This window comes from Bos indicus, chromosome X (genome assembly GCF_029378745.1).
Source record: "Bos indicus isolate NIAB-ARS_2022 breed Sahiwal x Tharparkar chromosome X, NIAB-ARS_B.indTharparkar_mat_pri_1.0, whole genome shotgun sequence".
Classification (NCBI taxonomy): domain Eukaryota; kingdom Metazoa; phylum Chordata; class Mammalia; order Artiodactyla; family Bovidae; genus Bos; species Bos indicus.
Genome location: NC_091789.1, coordinates 36,707,393 through 36,728,802, shown reverse-complemented (window position 1 = coordinate 36,728,802; position 21,410 = coordinate 36,707,393). Strand labels below are relative to the sequence as shown.

General features: G+C 54.6%; 2 protein-coding genes across 3 annotated transcripts in view; one reads left to right on the top strand and one right to left on the bottom strand.

Annotated features, from left to right (window-relative positions):
* The window catches only part of LOC139181686 (uncharacterized), a 56,497-nt gene extending 36,417 nt beyond the window's left edge, over positions 1–20,080 (top strand). Inside the window, exons 2-4 of one of the 2 annotated variants that reach the window (XM_070785291.1) lie at positions 9,101–9,224; positions 17,820–17,869; positions 19,376–20,080. In XM_070785291.1, the coding sequence (XP_070641392.1) occupies positions 9,101–9,224; positions 17,820–17,869; positions 19,376–19,534 (333 nt within the window). In that variant the 3' untranslated portion in view covers positions 19,535–20,080. Of the gene's footprint in view, positions 1–9,100; positions 9,225–12,447; positions 13,146–17,819; positions 17,870–19,375 lie in introns of those variants that run through there. The other variant, XM_070785290.1, reaches the window with a different exon arrangement.
* LOC139181685 (heat shock transcription factor, X-linked member 3-like) lies at positions 13,723–15,887 on the bottom strand. Its single transcript, XM_070785289.1, has 2 exons — positions 14,820–15,887; positions 13,723–14,425 (listed from the first exon to the last, which is right to left on the bottom strand). Exons 1-2 carry the CDS (start codon positions 15,300–15,302, stop codon positions 13,829–13,831), a joined length of 1,080 nt encoding a protein of 359 aa, XP_070641390.1. The 5' UTR covers positions 15,303–15,887; the 3' UTR covers positions 13,723–13,828.
* Positions 20,081–21,410: the final 1,330 nt, after the last annotated feature.

Genomic DNA, 21,410 nt, shown 5'->3' with positions numbered 1-21,410 from the left:
TTCATACAGATATATACAGAGGTCTTAGGGGTGTTACATCATCTTCTGGCCAGGGAGCCTGCTGACAATTTATGACCCTCTCCTTGTGACAGCAGTCAGTCAACCAGAACACTTATTTCTCCAGGGGTGATTATTCTTAAAACAGACGCCACCTTCTGAAGGTACCAGATAAAGTTACATTCCTATAGGGTGAGGGTGTAGTGGGTTTTAATTAAGGAAAGAATTTGCTTAGCCTAAGGTCTAACGTGATTAATATCAAAGGTTAATACTTATTTCTTCTATATATTCATTAATGTGTATAAGGGCAGGGGATGTGGAGACTTAGCAGCAAACATTGGCTCAACAAATGAAAAACCCTTCACCGATACAATTTCTAATCAGCCCACTATACTATACTAGTAGTTTTCTAACTTCTCTAAAGAACCTGTTTTTAGAAGGTTTAAAGCATCTCGTGCCTCTCATGGTTGAGAGGCTGTGAACAATCACATGTGGCCGGACAAGCCTGTCAGGCAGGCTAGAGAACCTTCAGAGGAGTTTGTAGGTTGAAACACTCCTATCACGTCCAGGAATTATTATTAACTGGAGCTCTTAAGTTAACTCCTTCTCCAAAGAGGTGGTGGGGGACAGCCCCCCATAAAGTCAGAGGTGTAGGTGAGAGCACAAGGTAGTAAAATAGGCAGACTCTAGTTTTGGGGGTAGATGCTCGAGAATTTCCAGGGGGGACTCCTGAGGCTTGATCCCACCTTTGCATATGTCGATCCTCCTTCCTCATGACCTTTGCCACAGGCGGAGTTCCTCACGCTGGCTACCGGCAGAGAAGCTCTATACAGTCAGCAAAAACAAGACTGGGAGCTGACTGTGGCTCAGATCATGAACTCCTTATTGCCAAATCCAGATTTAAATTGAAGAAAGTAGGGAAGACCACTAGACCATTCAGTTATGACCTAAATCACATCCCTTATGATTATACAGTGGAAGTGAGAAATAGATTTAAGGGACTAGATCTGATAGACAGAGTGCCTGATGAACTATGGACAGAGGCTCGTGACATTGTACAGGAGACAGGGATCAAGAACATCCCCAAGAAAAAGATGTGCAAGAAAGCAAAATGGCTGTCTGAGGAGGCCTTACAAATAGCCATGAAAAGAAGAGAAGTGAAAAGCAAAGGAGAAAAGGAAAGATATAAGCATCTGAATGCAGGGTTCCAAAGAATAGCAAGGAGAGATAAGAAAGCCTTCCTCGGTGATCAATGCAAAGAAATAGAGGAAATCAACAGAATGGGAAAGACTAGAGATCTCTTCAAGAAAATGAGAGATACAAAGGGAACATTTCATGAAAAGATGGGCTCAATAAAGGACATACATGGTATGGACCTAAGAGAAGCAGAAGGTACTAAGAAGAGGTGGAAAGAATACACAGAAGAACCAAGTGGGCTACATAGGGAAAATAAGGGATACTATAATAAATAGCTTCTTGGTATCATCCATTTTTGGTTTTACTACCAAAAGTGTTTATGTCAAGATGGTGAAAACACTTGGGTGCTGAAGTGTTCTGGGTGATGGAATGGTGGAAAGCAGGTCATGGACCTGAGGTAGCAGGCAGATGTTGTCTCCTGCACAGTTCAGGGAAGAGGCTCCCATCTTCATGGATTCCTGGTCCTGCTACAGCTCCCAGTTCACAAAGCCTGGCAGTTTGACTCAGCTCACAGTGCCTTCTGTCTCAGGGGCCACTATATACATCTTTGCTCAAAATCCACCGATGGCCCTTAAGTCCCAACCCAGGCCACATCCTATAGAACCTTTGGCACTGGGGGCCGATGGTGTCCATGTTATCCTCCTTTCCTAATTGGAGGCTCTTCACTTTCTCCCTGTCTCCCAGCTGCAGACTTGAAGGTACACACCTGCATTCCCACTCATTCTGGGGAAAGCTCTCTTTGCAAGAGATGCCTCTTCAACCACTACTCAGAGTAGCTGCTTTCTGGTTTACAGATTGCTTTTGTGTGAATCATCCCATGACTGCCTCACTCCCATCAGATACACCCACAAATAGGATTACTCCTAATGGGGACATTTCACACTGTGCTCATCCTTCAGATAAAGAAATGGAGACTCAGAGAGGGAGTGATTTGCTGAGACTCACGCTCCAGCAATGGTGGTGCTAGGGACCAATCCAGGTTTGAGATGGCAGGGCAGAGTGTCTGCTTCCTCCTACACTGCCTCTGTGGAGGACCAGAGCCTGCCCAGCCTATCAGGCACGCAGCCTTGCCTCTGCAGGCAATGGATGAAACTTCACAGCACATCAAAGTCTCTAGAAATCCTTTGCCAAAAACCCCTCAGGGAACCTATACATATAGTGTCAGGCTGGGGGCCCTCTACAAGCTCACCTGCTCCAGCTACACACCTGGGCTCAGTTCCCTCCATGGGTCTGACACTTCTGGGGGCCCTTCCCCCATTTCCCAGCCAAGGAGACCCTCTTCACTATAAGCCCCAGGGCAGACAGCCCTCCCGTCTGAAAAGCCCTCCATGGTCCCTCGATGTGAGTCAAGGCTTGGTTCCCCACGCTTCATGTTCCCCAAACTCTGCCTCGTTTCAGGCTCTGTGCTTTACAGGTCTGTCTGGAAGATGTGCTCCAGCCTTTCCAGCCCTCAGCCCTGAGTGATGCAGGTGTGAGTGGACATGTGACGCTTTGCACGGTGGAGGAGCCTCTTGCAGGATGGGTGTCCTTGGACTTGAATGCGCTTTGTCTTGTGAGGTCTGGCACCCAGATCTGCCCTCTCCCATTAGGCTGTGCTTACATGAGGGCTAGCAGGTGGCCGGGTGGCCAGTGCACTGGAAGCAGTTCTGCCCAACCCAGCAGCTGTCTGATGCAAAAGACGCCAAGAGCTCCTCCCACTGGACTGCGTGCAGGGCAGAGCATGGTGCCACACAGGCAAAGGCAGTTGGTGTCCTGTGTGTACACACAGCCACTGCTTGGGCAACAATTCCTGATTTCAGTTTTCCTGCTTGGTCAATAGCAATCATGAGGTCTCAGGCACTGTGAGGGCCCGACCACCAAGTCCCACTGTGGACATCTCCAATGTCTGTCTGTGCTCTGCACCTCCCGATAGGCTGGCAGGAACTGTCAGGTCAACATCGCAGGTGATGGGATGCCCTGCCCAACCATGTCTGCTCCCTGTCCCCTTGGTGGTAAGTCCCCAGCCAGCCTCCAGCACCAACTCCCTGCCCTCCCCGCCCCTGGGGAACAGCCTCACAAAGGACCTATCCTGAGAAGGCTGGCCCTGGAGTGGTCTGAGGAGAGGTGGCAAGATGGGGCCTTGGTACAGGGTTGACATCCCCTGCCCCATGGGTTATGAGGACCCATCCTGGGAGTAGTCTGTGTGCACTCAGCCCTGGGCTCAAGGCCACAGCCCAGCTGCTAGAACTTGTGCTGGGCTGGCAGGGGGAGAGGAATTCCCTGGCAAGTGAGAAGATCCAGGTGTGTGGAACATGGTGGGGGCAGAATAGAGGGGAGTGACTTCTTTGCTTTGCTGTCTGTAGGGTGATGACCAACCTAGGATGAAAAACAGTGAGGACCAATGTTGGGGGGGAGCAGAGTCTTCCCAGTAGCTGACAAAGCTATAGGCAGTGGAAAAACATCAGCCCAGGATTCAACAGGTGTGGCTGAACCTCAAAGACACTGAATGTTCCACCAAGGCAGGATTGACCCACTGGCATTGGATGTCCTCTTGGGAAAACATGCATCACTGACATGAAGGCCAGAGAGACCGGGAGGCAGGCCCCAGAAGACTGGGACATCCAAGATGTCTCTGAACTTCTGAGCCTGCAACAGCAGCCCACTTCTCCCACCCCATAAAGAGCTGGTGCCCCCACCCTCAAGGGAGCAAACTGGACCAGAGGCCTCCCTCACAGGTGCCCTCCATCCCAGGAAGCAGGGGAGCTGGCTGCCCTGATCTGTGGCAGGACACACAGCACTACCATGATGAGAACCAAGGAAGCATGGGAAGAGCTGGTCACCTACTGCCCGGCCGCCAAGCAGAGTGAAGTCACTGTACAACACAGGTCAGGCTTACCAGGCCTGGTGATGGAGGAGATGGACGACACACCCCTCCATCCATCCCTGCTGCCCAGGGACTGCAGCAGAGGTCGTGGGGTTGCACTGAGCTGCCAGGAGCCAGGGACCATGATGAGGGCTGCCACCTCCCAGGAGGCGGGACCCACAGAGGAGGGAAGGTGGTCCATACGATGCAGCCTCCCAGAGCTTTGATAGGTGGGCAACCAACCAAGGTACAGTCCAAAATGACACTGAGGCCAAAGGCAGCCACCCCAGTAAACAGGTCAAGATCCCTCGCCCAGGTTGGGCCCCTGAGCCAGTTCTCAGGTCTGCAACTGAGGAACAGGGATGGGGAAGGTCCCTGGGAGAAGGACGCTGCAGCACCACAGCAAACAGACATGGGAACAACCCTAGCCCCTCCCAAAGGGACCTCGGGCACTGAGATGGTGAACCCACACAGGCAGGTGGGACCACCAGAGGAGTGGAGGTTGCCAGACACAGGGTCAACTTGACACCAAATTGAGAGACACAGTTAACTCTGACTCTGTGGCCCCTTCGGGATGACCCCCTGGGCTGGGATTTCTGGGCACAGGGGCTCAATGGTCAAGGGACACAGGGCCAGTCCTCAGGATTCATCAGTCGGTCTTGAGCTGCGAGGGCCTGGAGGCCTGGAATGCAATATCCCCCAAAGCCAGGTCCAGGGCTTAGTGAGACGTCTGTTGAGGACTCCTTCAGAACCTGGGGGAACATGTGATGTAAGGAAAAGATGGTAAGGCTGAACGGAAACCCTGCATGAACTCCAGTGAGTAAAAGAGAAATGCACAGAAAAAGAGAGGGGATACACGCCCCGCTCATGAACTGAAGAACCTGCTCACCTCTGGGGGCAACTCATGGGCATCCTCTGCTCCTGACCCCTCACACCCACTCTGTGCTTGGCCAAGTCACCATGGTGGGCACACTAGTACTCAAAGGATAGCTGGACAGGTCTCCCACCCAGAGCGCCAGAGTCCCCTCACTGAAGTCCTCTCACCATGGGTATGGGATGACAATGCACATTCCACTCCGCCCTCCCTGCTCCTTGTCCTTGCAAACTAAACAGCTGGATCCATTCTGTGAGCCGCAGCCTAGTGTCTGGAAGTCCCCTCCTGTGCTGGTGGGCATGGCACCTGGGTCATGGCCATCCTGCCCAGATGGAGGACAGTGAAGAGCACATAGACCCCAGAGCTTGGGAGTGATGGATACATACAAACCAGCATCTCCCACTTCCGTGTCAAATGTGACGTAAAGGCCTGTGATGTGAATGAGAGCAGGGCAGCAACAGAGGCTCACAGAAGCTTCCCCGGTCCCCCTGGGTGGTGCCCCATCCCCTAGGCAATCAGTACCCTGAGCAGCCGCAGCAGAGTGGCCATCCGTGTCCACAGGTCATATGTGTGCCATGTCCTATCAAAGAACTGCAGCAGAACTGAGATGAAATCAGAAACTTGTCCGGTTCTCAGGCTGGCCCCTCCATCTGGGCTGTATGCAAAGGGGTGTGGTCAATGGGAGCTGCCCTGGGGACAGAGGGGAAGTAGGTCTGGTTGACCTCCTGGAGCTACACGGCTGCCCCTGGGTTTGTCCTGCGTGTGGGAGTCCGAGGCCCAGAACCAAAGCTAGGCAGGGACCGAGGAACTGACATGGAGGTGAAAGAGCCCTCTCTCATGGGCAGAGTGCTGGACACCAGGGCAGCATCTCCTTGAGGACTGCTTGCCCCAGGTGCCAAGCCTGGGGGTGGATGGCAATCCCCAGTGGAAGGACCTGACAGACACATGCTGACCTGTGGGGCACTTACAGCTCCGAGACACAAGGCGAATACTGAGTCCATTGCTAGCCTGAAAACAGAAGAGAACGAATCTGCAATACAAACACCAGGGTGGGATGAGTGCCCAGACCCCAAAAGAAGTGCCCACAACTCAGCACAGAAAGGACACACAGCTAAGTGGATATATGGGCAACAGGCATTTCAGAGAGGAAACCACATTGGCCAAAGAGGACATGAGGGAAACCAAGAATCTGTGTCAAGCCCTCCCAGGTCAGTGCTGTCTGCAAACACACAACAGGAGCAAAGTAGAACCCTCACCAAGCCTCAGAGACCCAGGTGGGGTGGGAGGCAGCACCCCCTGTGGATCGGTCTACACATCTGGGCATGTGAGGAGAACTGGTGCCAGCAGCAGGGATGGGACAGGTGTGGAGAAATGCCATGGAGCAGGGCCTCACAGCTGCCCCCATCAGCAGCCACACATCATAGGTGTCCAGTTCACTGGGCAAGGTCTAGTTCATAACCAGGATGCAGAAAGAACAGCAGCAGCCTACCTACCATTCACAGGACCCTCTCTCATGATCTGAGACCACTACCAGGAGGTTCTGGGGTATATGGAGGTAGCTGATAACCACTCTTGGGGCAAGGATCCGGGCACCAGCATGAGGGAGTTGGGTGTGGTATTCGCTCGGGTCCCTGCAGCACTGAGGCCTCAAATCCAGGAGGCAGCCTCTGCCCCTCAATTCACAGCCGGGAGAGTTCTGCAAGGAGAGAGCATGCTAGAAGGGAAAGTACTGCTCAGAATAACATTCCCACGGCAGCAGTTGCATGGGTGCCTGGCTAATGGGAACCAGTGAGACATCGACCCTGCCTTCCTGGGACTTGGTGACCCTTGGCAGTCCAGACTTGTGCACAGCAGCCACAGCCTGGATGGAAGAACAGGGCAAAGGCTTCAACAGGAAGATGCAGGGTGCCCCAGAACTGCCAGATGAAAGCACGTGACACTCGGGCAGACAGAAAAGGGATGTTACAGCTGTGCTTGGAAGGACAGTAGGTTGTCAGGACAAGAGGAGCCAGCAGTCCAGGGGCAGGAACTGCACGATCTGAAGTGTGGGGTCCCAGATGTACTCTGCACAGAGCCCAGGGCCAGCACAGCCCTCCAGAGTGCTGGGAAATGAGGAAGGAGACCTGGGACCACAGGAAGCCCCCCAGGGCACCATGGATGGGTTGGGGCTTGGGCTCAGCTGTACTTCCCATCCAGGGTTGAGGACAGATGTGTGTGCGGTGTGACACACATCGACAGAATCGATAGTGTGCGCAACACTGGGTGGAAGAGGAGAGACAAGAGGGGTCCAAGCTGGTGGGGGAGCCTAGGCTGACAGCCCTGGCCCCAGGCCATGAGGCCTGAGCTCAACTAGTAGCAGTGGGGACAGGAAGAGGAGCATTTACTGTGATCAGGCACTTGGGAGGCAGGGACACAGCAGCCAGGGCAGCGGTCAGGAGCAGAGTCAGGTGGTTGCCCTGGGTGGGCTGAGCCCCCAGACAAGAGGAAGAGTTCAGGAAACAGTTTTGAAGGCAAAGCTGCCTTTCTCTGAGACATCTCAGGTCCCAGGGGCAGCAGGTAACACAGGGAGGATTTTCTTCCACATCTGCAAAAGAACAGATAGACTGTTGCTCAGCACTGGGCCAGCAGTCCCAGGGTGGCTTGGAGGGGAGACAGCCTGGGTTTTCAGCCCAGAGATGGGGAACTCTGCCCAGAGGTCGTGCCTCTCTCTGCTTCCCTGGCCCCTGAGGTCCACTCTGAAGCTCAGATGCAGTCACTGAAGACACTGGGTCACGGTCACTTTGACTCTCGCCGTTTCTCACGGACTGGACGCCTATGGCAAGGACTCAAAAGGGCACAGTCTGGCCTCTGCCATGAAGCTGGACAGGCCCACTCTCCGTGGGTTTCCTGGGCCCACAGCTCCATCCTTGTCAGTCACGCCCTGCCTCTGGTGGCTCCACCCCACCCAGAGCCACGCCCAAACCCCGCCCCAGCCCCACCCAAGCCCCTTTCTGTCCCAGTCCCGCCCTGCCCCAGCCCTGAGTTGAGTCCTTCTCCAGAATCTCCACCTCAGCTCCGTCTTTCCCACACTCTTCCTCCCACACTGCTCCTCCCACCTCCTCCCCCTCTCTTCCACCAGGCCGCTCACCTCCTGGTCCTCCTCTGGGTCCTGCTTCAGGCTGCTGGTCTCGAGGCTCCTCCCGGCCTGACCTTCCAGGTGCCTCAGAGCGTGACGGATCTTAGTTTGTCTCCTAGCGGACAGGGCCGGTGAGGGAATGCACCTTTGTTCGTACTTGTGTGTCTATGTAACTGCGTGCCTACGTGAGTAAGGGAAGCCATACACACTGGAAATGACAGGTGTCAGTGTTTGTGGGCACGATGCGACTGAAGCCAGCCAGTGCTGTCAGCTGTCTTGGTCCTAGTGGCGGACCACTGTCCTGCCTGGTGGCCGCAGCCCAACCATCCCAAAGTGCCCACGACTCGCTCTGCTTGCAGGAAGGCAGGACCTGCCTCATGCGTAGATGGTACCTCCAGGCAGGGGTTTCCAGGCTCTGGGACTAGGAGCGCCTGCCAGGAGGCCAAGCTGGACCTTCTGGCCCCCTCCACAGCCACAGTAACCCCACCACCACCACTGCTTTCTTTCCACATGTGCATCCAAGCAATGCCCTGGGACACATGGGAAGATGCCCCAGACCTGCCATCCAACCTCTTACCCCGCCCCTGGACTATGACCTAACGCTAGCCCCACCCTCCCGCTGGGAGTCGCCCCCACCCGACCCTGCAGGGCTCAGCTGCTTGTCCCCAGTTCCCCTCCTGGTGGGGCCCAACCAGGAGTCCATGGAGGGCGGCCCACTGACTGTTGCGGCTCCCGGATCCTTCCAGAGTGGCAGTGTGAGGGGAGGAGTCATTTTCTCTTGTTCTTTGCAGGGTCTCCTGGGCTGTAAGTCACAATCACTCCTGGGGTATGGGTTTATGTGCTGCAAACTGAGGCATCGTGGGGTCCCTGTCCCAGCCCGGTGAGGACAGGCCAGCTGCTGTGATGAGCAGAACCCACCCTGAGGGAACCTGCACGTGTGTTTCTCATCAGTTGGGCCCTCCTGGGACCCCGTTGTCTGAGGCCCCTGGTGAGGAGAAGACGGTGGTGGCTTGTTGTCCAAGATTGCTGTATTGTCACTGGTGACTTTCTCCCTGTTCCTCTGGTCCTCGTGCAGGTGAAGATGCCCAGTCAAGCAAGCAGAAGAGTGTTTTCTCCTCTGGCCACCAAGCAGGCACCTTCTGCTTCAGGCCATAGGAGTGCTTGCAGCCACTTCTTGCTCAGGGATTCCACCCACACAGGTGAGATTCAGAGGCTCTCAGGAGGAAGGGGTTGGGTTGGCTGAGATACTGAATGGCACAAACTGGGCAAGCATGGAATCCAGTCACATACCCTAGTAGAAGACATAGCAGTGGCAAAGTCCCAAGGGCCAGCCTTGTAACCAAGCCAGACCCAATGAACAGTGTAACCCTTTGTCACCCAGCACATGGGCAAACGTTGAACCGAATGATGATGCTCGGGACCAGGCAGTGCATGAGGACATGACACCCTTGCCTGTGGTTAGTGGAGTGGAAACGGGAAGCCTTTGTGGAAGGCCGTTTGTTGGCATGTGTCAGCACCTCGGGTGTGTGCCATGTGCACTGGGCCGCCTCCTGCATGGCTCTTCAGTGAGTGTGTGGTCACATCGAGTGGCTATATTGGCAGAATGAGTTTTCCCTTCCCTTCCATCAGGAGGGAAGCATCAGTAAATTGTGGGACCCCCGACAATGGGAGGTGTAAACAGACACCGTGTAAGGGTGAAAACAGACACATGAATTTTGCAGACGTGGAGGAGTGTGCTCGAGGTGCTGGGAGTGGAGAAGCCATCCCCCACTCCCCCCTTACCCCTGTGGAGAGATGTCCCAACAGAGCTGACCCTTTGGCTTCATTTGCCAGCAGTCACTTCAGGATTGCACCGGGTGGCTCATACTAGGAACCGTGTTGGTTCAGGAGGCCCAGCAGCCGAGATAGAGATGTCAGCTGACGTTGGCTCTCATGAGGGCTGTGGAGTCTGTCCTATCTCTCCCCCCTCACTTCCAGGGCATTGCTGGCCTTGGTGGGTGTGTCTGGGCTTGGAGAGCTCCGCCTTCCTCTTCACCCCAGTTTCCCCATGTTCCTGTCTGTCTCTAAATGTGTCCTTTGTATGGGGACAGCCATCCTGTTAGAGGAGGGTCCATCCTAATGAGCTCACTTGACCCCCATCAGCTCTGTGAAGACCTTTCCTTTGTCTGTAAGGTCACACTGAGGTGCGATGTGAGTCCTCACACCCAGCAAAGGGTCTGAGGTAGGAACACACTGGAATGTTCCAAGGATGGAAGGATGGCCTTCATGGCTACCAGAGGTGAATCCAGGGACGAGGAGAGAAGGCCAGTAGGGTAGGAGCCAGATCATGTGGGGTCTTGTGGGCCTGTGAGAACTGTGGCTCTGCTGTGCCAAATGAAGGAAAGGCCCAAAAGGCCCTGGGTTGGGTGCCCCTGGGACCTTGTTCCTGTCCTCATAGCCATGTGGAAATGGAGGCCCCTTGCGAGGTGCTGAGACCCTGCTGACGTTCAGGCTCATGGCTCTGCTCCTCTGCCTCCAGCTCCCTCCAGTGAACGGGGACCCCCCTCCAGGTACAGGGAAAGAAGTGCGAATGGAGATGTGTGTGTTAAGGTTCCCTGCAGTCTATGCCTCAGTGCCACCTCAGCCATGGAATGAGGTGATGGTAACCTAATGTATTATTTGAGGTCTGAATTCTGTGATACCTGAATGGTGCTGTCCCAGGCCCTGGTAATGACATGGAGTGCACCCATCCCATTAGTTCCTGTTCTCCTTTGTTCTTTCTCGAGGCTCTGGGCAGGGGCCGGGGCATCTGCTGACAGTGGAGGCAGTGGTATGGGAAGGGCTAGGAGGAAGGTGGCTCCCAAAGGCATGGGGAAGACACCTGGCAGGGCCATCTGAGGTCCAGGGTGCCCCAGGGCCGAATCCAGATTGGTTAGCATGGATATGCCCTTAGCATCCCTGGGCTAAGATGGGGGATCTGCAGAGCATGGGCAGTGATGGGGTTGTGGAACTGAAGGGTGGGGTGGTGGCAGGGAGTGGGGGAAGCCAAGCCCAGGACAATGCCTGTCTGTGCTGGGAGAGGACCAGAGCCCAGCCTCTGGGCTTTGAAACCAGGGGGCTTGCCCTCCCTCTTCAGTGCTCGCAGGATTTCAGGGCTTTCTGTCTTGGAACTCACCTTGTGCCTCTCTCCCACTGTCCCACCCTCCTTGCTGACCTCCCCACAGACTGCATGTAATGGATGGGTCCTCTGGGTCACCCCCCTCTATCGGTGGACTGTGTGAAGACGAATGGAATGAGCCAGCTCTCTCTGACCCCTGCGTTCTGTGTCAGCAGATTTGGAGGATGCTCGGGCTCGTGGGGCTGAGGTCCAGCCCAGGGCTGTGAGCTTGCAGGCCACTGAATCACACTCCTGACCTTTGTGGTTTTGTGTTTCTGCAGCCACATGAGGCCCTGGGAGCCCTAGGAGCCCTGGGAGATGAAGTTCGGCTATCTGTTCTTCCGAAACCTTATGCGGGTTTCGTTTTAAACAGTGTCAAGAACCTGGAGATGCCATGGTGGCCCATGCTACACGGTCACCGGCACTGTACCCTGGCCATCCACATGGTGTACCAGGACTGGAAAGACTCGGTCTAGTGGGAGCTGCTGGAGCGGAGGCTCAGAATGAGCCCACCCAGATCCAGGCCTTGCCGGGGAAAAGTTCGGCCATGGAGTGATCGTGGGTTAAGTGACACCCTGCCCCCTGATGCCCACATGGGCCCTGGCACTGCCCTGAATCTCAGCTGGGTTGTACTTGTTTGTTTTCTGTTGAACTAGTTGGTGGGGTTGGGCGTGGGGGCTGAGGTTTCTTCAGAGGGACAGCAAGGGTCCATGGGCTGGGAACTGGTGGCACAAGGTGCCTGATCACCACTCTGGGCCTCAGTCCCCTTTTGTGCTTGAGGCAGAGGCGCGTCTAGGACTGCACATGGCACTTGTCTGTGTGTATGTGTGTGTCCCCACATGTGTGTCTGTGTGCCTGGAAGAGACCATGAGAAGCAGTAAAGCACCCAGCCTGGGTTCCATACCCACATTGCCTGAAGCTGGGCCTGAGCAAGTCCCCTGACTCCCCAGGGGTGAGGCCCCACAGCAACACCTGTCTGCTGGTAAATCCCTTGGGGACCTGATGTCTGCTGGCCCCCGCTGGGGCCCTCATGCTCTGTCCCTGTGGCCTGCAGTGGGCAGACTGAAAGCTGCCCATGTCCTGGTGGGTTCCTGGAGCACCAGGCCTCTCCCTTTCATTTCACTCCCTCCCTCGCTTGGTCTCGCCCCAAGTTCCCTTTGCCGAGGTGAGCCCTCAGCCAGAGGACCCAGTTCACCTCAGGTTCCCTCCATGATACAGTCTTAGTCTCAAGAAGGTGCAACTTTGAATGACCTTGTTCTCATTCTGTGTCCTGTCTTTGCACACAGGTCTTGTGGTCATTGGGGGCACTTTGCTGTGCCTAGAAAACCCAGGTCCCAACCAGGTGCAGGAGCTGGAGAATCAAGCCCTGCTACCCGACCTGCAACAGAAGTACATGACTGCGCTGGCCAACCCCCGCTGGCTGCTGCAGCCCATCCCTGGAAGAGGCAGGAAGGGCATCTTCCAGGTGGACATCCCCCAGCACCTGATCCTCTTTGGGCAGGAGGCCTGTCCAGACTGGGCTTTCGAGAGGAAAGTGACCAAGATACCAGCACATGGTGATACCATGCAGTCACCACCATGCTCTGGACTTGCCCATCTGGTTGTGTCTGAATCGGCCCTGCACTGCAGTGCCCAGTTGGTGCGGGGCTGGGGACAGGGACTCCCCTTGCATGATGCTGCTCTGGACTCAGCGAGAGACTCCGGGACTCTGAGCTCTACGAATTGATGGTGTTGCCACTCATTTTGGCCCTGCTGAGTCTGGGTGGTTGAGAGAAATGTGTTGTTAGGAAACTAGTAGGTGTTTTTCCCTCTCTGTTCTGGTCCAAATTCCTAATGTTGGAACAGTGTCCACGGGGTGATAGGGGAAGGCCGGGGGTGGGGCTGAGCATAAGCAGGCAGAGAGGCCTGCAGGCCCAGAAACAGGCCGTGGTTTGTCCTTGCACGTGACACTTGTCCTACTGTAAAGTGTTCCTTGGCTCTCAAATTATGTGTGTTGGACTCAGTGCCTGGCCGCCTCACATCCAAAGATAGGCTTCTAAATACAGCCGTGAGGGCAGAGTGACAAGGGCTGGTGTTCACCTTGTGGAAACCTTGTACTTGTCTTTGGCTTTGGGGTAATGTGTTTGCAAGGCACTTAGTGGCTGGGGTGACCCTGCTTTCCAGTGAGCCTCTTGAGGAAGCCCCTGGATAGGGAGCTGGGATGCTCAGCTGCTGATCAGAAACTTGTGGCATCACTGGGGGATCCTTGAGGAGCCCCTTCTGCTGCAGGGTGTATGACTCATGGGAGGTGAAACACCCAAGGTCAGGAGCCCAGCTGAGCCATCTGCTGAGCAGCAGGCAAGGCCCAGGGACCAGTCCATCCTGGGTTTGCCTCAGCACTCGGCTCATGGATCAGACCATTGGATGAGCCTGTGAAATGCTGCTGTTTCAGATGAAAATGGACCATGGGGACAAGACTGAAGATTGCCTGGGGCATGGGCTTCCAGCCTCTTCTAGCTCACCCTGTGCCATGTGTGAATACAATGGACAGATAGAAAGAACACAGACTCGTAGTTCTCGTTTGATTGTTTATTTACTCCAATGGAGTTTTGCTTGACTTTATTAGAGCCAGAAATCTATTTTTAATTATAAGAGAGTGCTTTTGAGTGTCCCTAGGTATCTGGCAGCTCAGGGATTGGGCTTGTTCTTGAGCTGCTCACAGAGGGCACACTTATAATCTGAGGACTCTCCCTGCTCATCCTCCGCCTCAGGGGCCTCATCTGGTGCCATGACTAAAAGGCCCGCCATCAGGATGGAGTAACAGGTGTCGTACAAAGCCATCACCGATTCGTAATCTGGGTACACCGGGGGGCTCTCGGGCAGTTTCCCTGGGCTGTCCCTTTCAGCAGTAGCCGAGGGCACAGATATGGCATTGCTGGATGTGCCCTCTCCAGCCGCCCTGCTGGGGCTGCCCTGCTCACTGGGGAGATGGTTTTCCCCAGCCCGCCTGGCTACACTGCCCACAGACAGGTCAGAGAACACAAATGAGCACTGGCTGGGGGTTCTGCGAGCAGTTGGCATCCCCTTCTGGACTTTGTTGCCAGCCTTTTGGGTGAACTCGTTGTGGTGGAATTGAGGAGAGTGTCTGGTTGCCACCACTCGCTTCTTTCTCTTTGGAGTTGTTGTGCCAGTGGCAGGCTGAGAAGTTGTTCTGGGGTTGCCTTTCCTCTGGATGTTATGCAGAAGGAGAGGCTTGTCTCTCTGAAAATTGGAGTTTCGATAGATCTGAAAGCAAATGAATCACTTTAGGCATGAGAGGGGAGAAGAGCCCTTCCTCACCACCCTCCTCCCCACAACAGTCCGGGCCGTGCCTAAGTATAAAGACAAGGTCTCTTCATTCCTGGCAGGTTATGAGGCCCTAGCATGTCACTCCCTAGAGCTCCCCCAGGGCCGTCTTCACTTGAGGTGTTACTGGCCCTCCCTGACATCAAGTGGCCCCTCAGTGTCTGGAGTCACCCCCATGGATCCTGTCTAATAGGGGTGGTGGAACACAACAGATCCTGCTTTCTCTTCTTTCCTTAACCACCCTCTCATGAGAACAACATTCTCCTGGGAAATGAAACCCGTCCAGCACTCAGCTCATCTAGTCTAGTCTCCCCAAAAGGGCTTTTTACATTACCATGAGCTTCTTCCCTGTAGAGTGACTCGAAGGGCGGACTTTCCTGAACCCGTACAGATTCAGTTCACGGATGAAGCTCTTGATGCTGTCTGTCTCGAAGATCTGGTCCATGCCTCTGCGCTGGAGTACCTCTATCTGGAAGAGATCTGCCTCGATGACCACTGTATCTCCCTCATCGTTCCAGTGCACAGAGGTGAAGGCTGCATCCTCCACAATCCTCCAGAGCTTCCTGGGGAAGGACAGCCCAAGGATGGCGTTGTTCTCTTCCTCTTTGGCCATTTCTGGGTTTGGGCCCTGTTGGAGTGGATTGTCATGGAGGCCTGGATCTGGGCTCTTGGGCTGGTCACCCTGCTTCTCCAAAGCCTCTCCTAAATCCAGGTTTGGATCTGGGGAGGAATCACGGGTGTCCCCTGCTGCAGGCTCCCCATCAGTTGATAGGATCAGCAGGGCTGCCCGTGCCTCATGGGAACTCTGACTAGCCATGGAGCCAGTCTAGCTAAGGAGCATTATCTATCCAAGCAGTGAGTGCTCAGGGAAAACGGGCCTCAGACCATGGTCGGGGTGCCCCATAAATACTCTCTGGAGATTCTAGAATCTGGGTCTTGGGACAGGCAGCCAATTAAGTGGTCAGCTTCCTTAACTGTTTCATGATGTCACAGAGGTGATGTGGAGAGGCAGCCCTGGACCTGTGTGGGGGAGGGAGTCTGGGGATGGAGATGGGATCCCCAGCTTGTCTCTTGTCTGAAAGTACAGAAAAGTATTTTTCAGGTTGCCTACAAGGGCTCCCTTCTGCTGCCAGGCACATTGTTTCAGGGGCCAGGCCCTGGCTGGGTTGATAAATGTGTCCCTAACTTCACTCCCCTCACTAACAACATACAGGCCTGTGGCTGGCTTCTGCTGAAGAGCCAGGCCCTAGAGAGTCCTAGGTCTGCTACCACCAAGAGAGATCCCAGGAGTCAGATGGGCCCCTAGTGACTGTCCCTCCCAGAAGATGGGGTCCGTAGCAGGCTGATTTGCCTTACCTGAGTTGGTGGCTCCCCCATCCTTCCCCCTCTTCTAGCTTTGTTATCTTCTGGCTGGTGCTGCTGGTTGGTTGGTCCCGCTCAGTTGGCCCCAAAGTCAGAGTCCTGTTGTCTTGCCCCCACCGCCCCCCAGGTCGAGCTCTCCCCATAGTAGGGCTGTGCTCGAGCACAGTGGAGCGACCTCATATTCCACTTGACTGTTCCCAAGCACCTGAGACACAGATTCCCCAGGATGTCGTATGGGAGGGCAAAGCTAGGTGCTCCGCTGAGCTCACAGCCTCCCGAGCTCTGCCCACCCACAGGTATCATCCCACTGCAGATGATAGACTGTTGTCTTCAGTTTCCAATTTTTCCCATAAACACCACTCTGGTGGCCCTAGAGTATTCACTTTGGGAACACCTGCGTGTGCTTTTCCCATCCCCTTCCCAGAGCCTCAGATTCAGCCTCCCTGCAGGCTGTTTCAAAAGCCCTGTTTCCTTTCCTCAGTGGGGTGGTTGGGCTTCTGCTACCCCTGGTCCTGGCAATCCATGTCCAATTTGGGTCACTTTGGGTACCTTCCCTTTGAAGGACTTGATTGGGGGCTCAAGGTACAGCCAGTTCTGTTGAAAACAGCCACTTCACTGGTCCTCTCCAAGGCCAGCTCTGATCTTCCCCACCCCTGCCCCTGTCCCCACCACCACTGTGGACCTGTTCTCTGTTACCCAGATGGCAGGCCCATCAAATGATTTTATGGGTTAGGTGCTTTTCAAGGGCCCTCCTTTACACACTCACTCCAAGGGACATGTCTAACTTGTTGAGCTAGATGTGACCAAAGGAAACCCCCGTCAACCTGTATTTGAAAAAGTATGAGAATCCGGGTGTGAGACTGGATGAAACCTGAGTGAGTCACCGGTCTTTACCGCATGTGGGCAGTAGAGCAGTGGGTTTGGAGATGCGTGTTCTCTGGTATTTGTGGGCCACTGTTCTTGAAAATCACTGTGTAGGAAACAGACTGGCACCTTGGAAAGGCCCGTATTTGAGGACCCTAGGGCATTGTCTCCCAGTTCTGCCAGTATCAGGGTCATTTTCCCTGTATGAAGACCACAGCCTGGTATCTGAAAGGGGAGAGCTAAGAGGGTGTGGAAGAAGCTCTCCCAGAGGCCTTTCTGCCTAATGACTGGCAGCATGGATGAGATTCAGGCTTCGACTTGGGCTTCTTCATGGCCTTTCTGCTTAAAAGCAGGTTGACAAAGCTTTGCTTCCAGCCAGTTCATCTGACTGGGACATGACTCTGGAGGCTATAAACGTTGGTGGGGGCCCCTGGTGGCTCCTCTGAAGGCGACAGAAGGTCCTGGTATCTGTGGGCAGCCTGGCTAGCTGGTCTTTCTTGCTCCCTTCCACGCTTTGGGCCCCTCCTCACCCCCTGGGTCCTGAGGGAGCTGCCTTTTCTGGTCCCCCTCCTCCAGGAAGCACCCAGGCCCTGGCAGTGTGTTTGTGTGTCGCCAAGGGGGTCTTTGTCAGCCGTGGCTCGGGACACTTGTGTTGTGCACACACAAGCTCTCATGACGTCCAAGGCCTGCCTTTCTCTGCCTCACTCTTCTGCCCCTGTGCTTAGTGTCCACCCCCTGGTTTCCCCAGCCCAAAGGCCCTCCAACTGCTGCCCTCCCTCACTGCAGCTTGGGAGACCTGGAGCCTCAGGGATCCATCTGTGTTCCCTTCCCTCCCATATCGGAGGAGCCTCCTGTAGGGTCTTATCCCAGTGGGAACTGGGACCATACAGTCAGGCTTTCCCTCCCTCCTGCTCAGTGATGAGCTAGTCAGCCTGGCAGGTTCAGTTGGGCAGGAGGCCCCATGGCAGCAGCAGGGACAGGGCACCACCCTCAGGCTGGAGGCGCTGGGACTGGACAAAGATGCCGGCCCCGAGCAGAGTCAGTTCTCAGCAAAGCACAGAGCAGCCCCACAGGGCTTCTGATTCTCCTTGTCCCCTTCCTTCCACAGGCCTGATTTTTGTCACCTCAGAGGCATCGTGTAGCACTGAGAAGAGGAAGGTATGAGAAGTCGCAAGGTCAGGCCGTGGCCTGGGGTGGGCGGGAAGGGTGGCGGCTCCAGAGGAAGAGAGAACAGGGCTCTGAGCCCACCGCGGCCCTCACTAGCACGTGATCCTGGGAAGATGGCCAAGCCCCGTGGCCTCAGTTCTTCATCTGGGAGGCGAGTGGGTGTGAGGAGCCCCGTGTGTTGGGTTGCAGGATGGACATAAGGGATGAGACAGAGCTCGCAGGGCCTGGCAACAGTTGACCCCGTGATAACAGGGCAGGAATCTTTCACACTGTTGCCCCCAGAAAATCCTCCACTGTCCACTGGATGGGGTTGGCTACTTTGTGGTCCAGGGAAGGTTAGAGAATATGCACCTCAATAGGATGTGGAATTCCTAATTAGCCAAACAGGATGTTTCATAAATAAAACTAAGAAACTTTTCTACTTAGACTGTAGTGGACCATAGTGTTAGTCGCTCAGTCATATCTGATTCTACAACTCCATTGACTATAGATTGCCAGGATCCTCTGTCCATGGAATTCTCCAGACAAGAATAGTGGAGTGAGTTGCCATGCCCTTCTCCAGGGAGATCTTCCTGACCCAGGGATTGAACCCAGGACTCCCACAATGCAAGCAGATTCTTCATTGTATGGGCTACCCAGAAAGGCCTATTTCCAGTTAGAGGACCTGTAAAATTTGGGTGTGGAGGAGTGTTCCAGCAGGACCCAAGCAGCTCCAGGAAACAGAAGCAGGAACCACTCTTTGCATGTGTCCCAGGTGGTCTTGCATCCAAATACTTACCTTCCGTCATTGCAGCACCAATAAATGTTGAGTCTTTGATTACAATGCCCAATTACAATGACGATAATTGAAAGCTAGTTAACACCTTGAGTTCTGGGCCCCCAGGACCAGGAAAGAGAGGGTCAGTCCATGGATTTCTGGGCATCACTTCAAGGGAGTGAGATGGGAGTTCTTCAGGATTCCTAGCAGATAATGGGTAGAAAACACCTGCGCCATCCTTGTGGTCAGCAGCAAAGTGACAAGAGCTAGGACCCCTTCCATGCTGCCCCCAAAAGAGATCTCTCTGGGGTTTATTCAAGAGCCAAAAGGACACCTTACAGCAATGTCCCATTTCCCCTCCCTCCCATGATGCACCTCATATGACTGTGGCTCCCAGACCATCGCTCTAGGTATGGGAGTGTCCTGCTTCTCCCAGTGTCCCCACTGCTAACACAGGGCCTTTCATGGAGCAGAGGCTCCATAAAGGTCTTTTCAATAAATGTGCCAGTGAGGAGGGGGCTGCTTGACTCAGATAAATTGCTACTTCTTTTGATAACCCAGGAAAATCCACATAAACTGAGATCCCTTAGCTGTACAAAATGAACACACACAAGGTATAAGAAGCAAGAATTCACTAATATCATTTTTTATTTTCTAATTTTTCCACCAACTATATCACTGCTAAATAAATTCACATTTCCAAAATCATTCTAATTCTAATTCCATGTTATCTTGTGCAGGACCACAGAATAAAATGGACGTGTTCCTACTCTCTTTCACAGAACAGGAAAACTCTTCATCTTGAACTGGTTAAGTACAAACACAGTGTGATGATCAACGTCATTGACATAGTTAGATACTGGAATGCATTGTCTTCTATAAAAAGGAATAACATTTGAAAAATTCCTAAAGAAAACAGAGATGAGCCTCCATGTCATTGTAGAGAACAGGAACACAAAGATGCCACACACCGGGTTCCCCCAACGGGCCCGGACCTTCACTGCTGAGAAGGCTGACTGTTTCCTCTTCAATAACAAAGGGAAGAATCAGCCTCCTTTCCTGCCCCCTAGGACAAGCTGTTGGACATGGGCCCGGAAGGAGCCTGGCTGCTGCTCTGGCTCAGAGTCCTCTTTCCTCCTCCCTCGCAGCCTTTGCAGAGGGGTTGGAAGGAGCTGGGACCCCTTCAACCAACTCTGTCCAGATATTCCAGGTCTTTAAACTTGCTGGTCTCCACATAGCCCTGGGGACCCCACAGGAACTCGTAGCAAGCAGGGTCATCATCAGGCACCTGCCGGTACACCAGGTACCCCTCCTGCACCCACACTTGGGTGAGCAGCTCCCTGGGCTCCCCATAGATGAAGTGTTCTTACCGAGACACACCCCCATCCTGCTGAGTGCTCCCCAGATCTCCTCCTCAGGGGCGTGGCCGTCCTCCACAGCGATCAGGCACAGGATCACCACCAGGAGGCCGGCCTTGGGCAACCTCTGCCCATCGCTCAGCATCTCACTGAGGGTGAGGCCCAGGGAGGGGACCAGGATATAGGTGTGCTCACTGGGGTCCACCTCCTTCACCTCCAAGCTAAAGACCAGCTGCAAATACTCTGAGGCTTGACCGAAGACCACCTGGTCCTGGTAATCTTTGAGCACACTGTTCAGCACTTCTGCCTTTGTGATCGGCTCCTTGGCAAGACACCTGCTGAGCAGGAATTGCACCAGCTCATTCTTCTTCACCCGCAGTGCATCTCAGAGCCAGGATCTGGCATCTTCCTGGTCACATGAGGTGCTTAGCACTTCATCTTGCCTGCTGAGGCCATTTTCTTCATATTGGCTCCCCAGAGTGGCAGCCATGGCATTGGGAGAGGGCCAGACACCCAGAGGGCTCTGGGGGAGACTGGGTGTTGCAGCAGCAGCCACTTCCTCCAGGGTACCCCGGACCGGGAGAAGGAGAAGGTAGCTGCATCTCCTTCCTCTACTTGCTCCTCCTCCCTCCACCTGCTGCTGCTGCTGGTCCTCCTCCTCCTTCTCTACCTCCTGCTCCTCTTCATTCTCCTCCTCCTCCACCTCCTCCTCCACCTCCTTCTCCTCACCCCAAATGAACTGTGCCTCCATCAGGCCCTCTTCCTTTCTTGGATCCTGAAAGACTCTCTCAGGCTGGCAGAGCTCATGCATCCCTTGCATGATGACCAGGGTTGACGTGCAGACAGGGGTGAGGCAGGGGGACAGATGGGGATCCTGGGCCTGCGGGAGAGGGTGGTTGTGAGTGTCCTCGGCTGAGAAACCCACCCTGGGCGGTCTGACTCAGGCCACTTACAAGTCTCCCCTTGAGGGGTGCTCTCAGGCCTCATAGAGGAGCTCCTCCTAAGCGGCCTAACCCCTGGCTACCTGAAGGAGGACGTGAGGTGGCTCACCAGTGTGCAGTCAGCACAGCTTGAGGTTGTGGGGCTGACATGGTGGGGAGGATTAGGGCCTTTTGGGGTCCCCACTGTTCTGGGATGTGGAGTCCCTGGTGCACACTCAGGGTAGCCAACTCACCTTGACTCTTGGCACTGCCTGGACCTCCTCAGCTCTCTGACCTATGGACTCGGGCCTCAGACATCTGCCTTTGCCTCCTGGTTCCTGGAGCCCCTGTGAGAGAAATGGAGGGACACCTCGGGAGTAGATTGTGGCACAGACTTGGGCCTTCTGTGCTGGTAGGAGGGGTGGACACTGTGAGGCCCCCACAGGCCACCACCCACAGGGTAGGTGGTCCTCTTGGGGCTCTCTTGTAGTGCCCCC

Coding starts and splice junctions, on each gene's coding strand:
- LOC139181685 (XM_070785289.1), bottom strand. CDS start 15,302: ATGGCTAGTCAGAGTTCCCATGAGGCACGGGCAGCCCTGCTGATCCTA. Junction 14,426..14,819: donor CTACAGGGAAGAAGCTCATG/GTAATGTAAAAA, acceptor ATTTGCTTTCAG/ATCTATCGAAACTCCAATTT.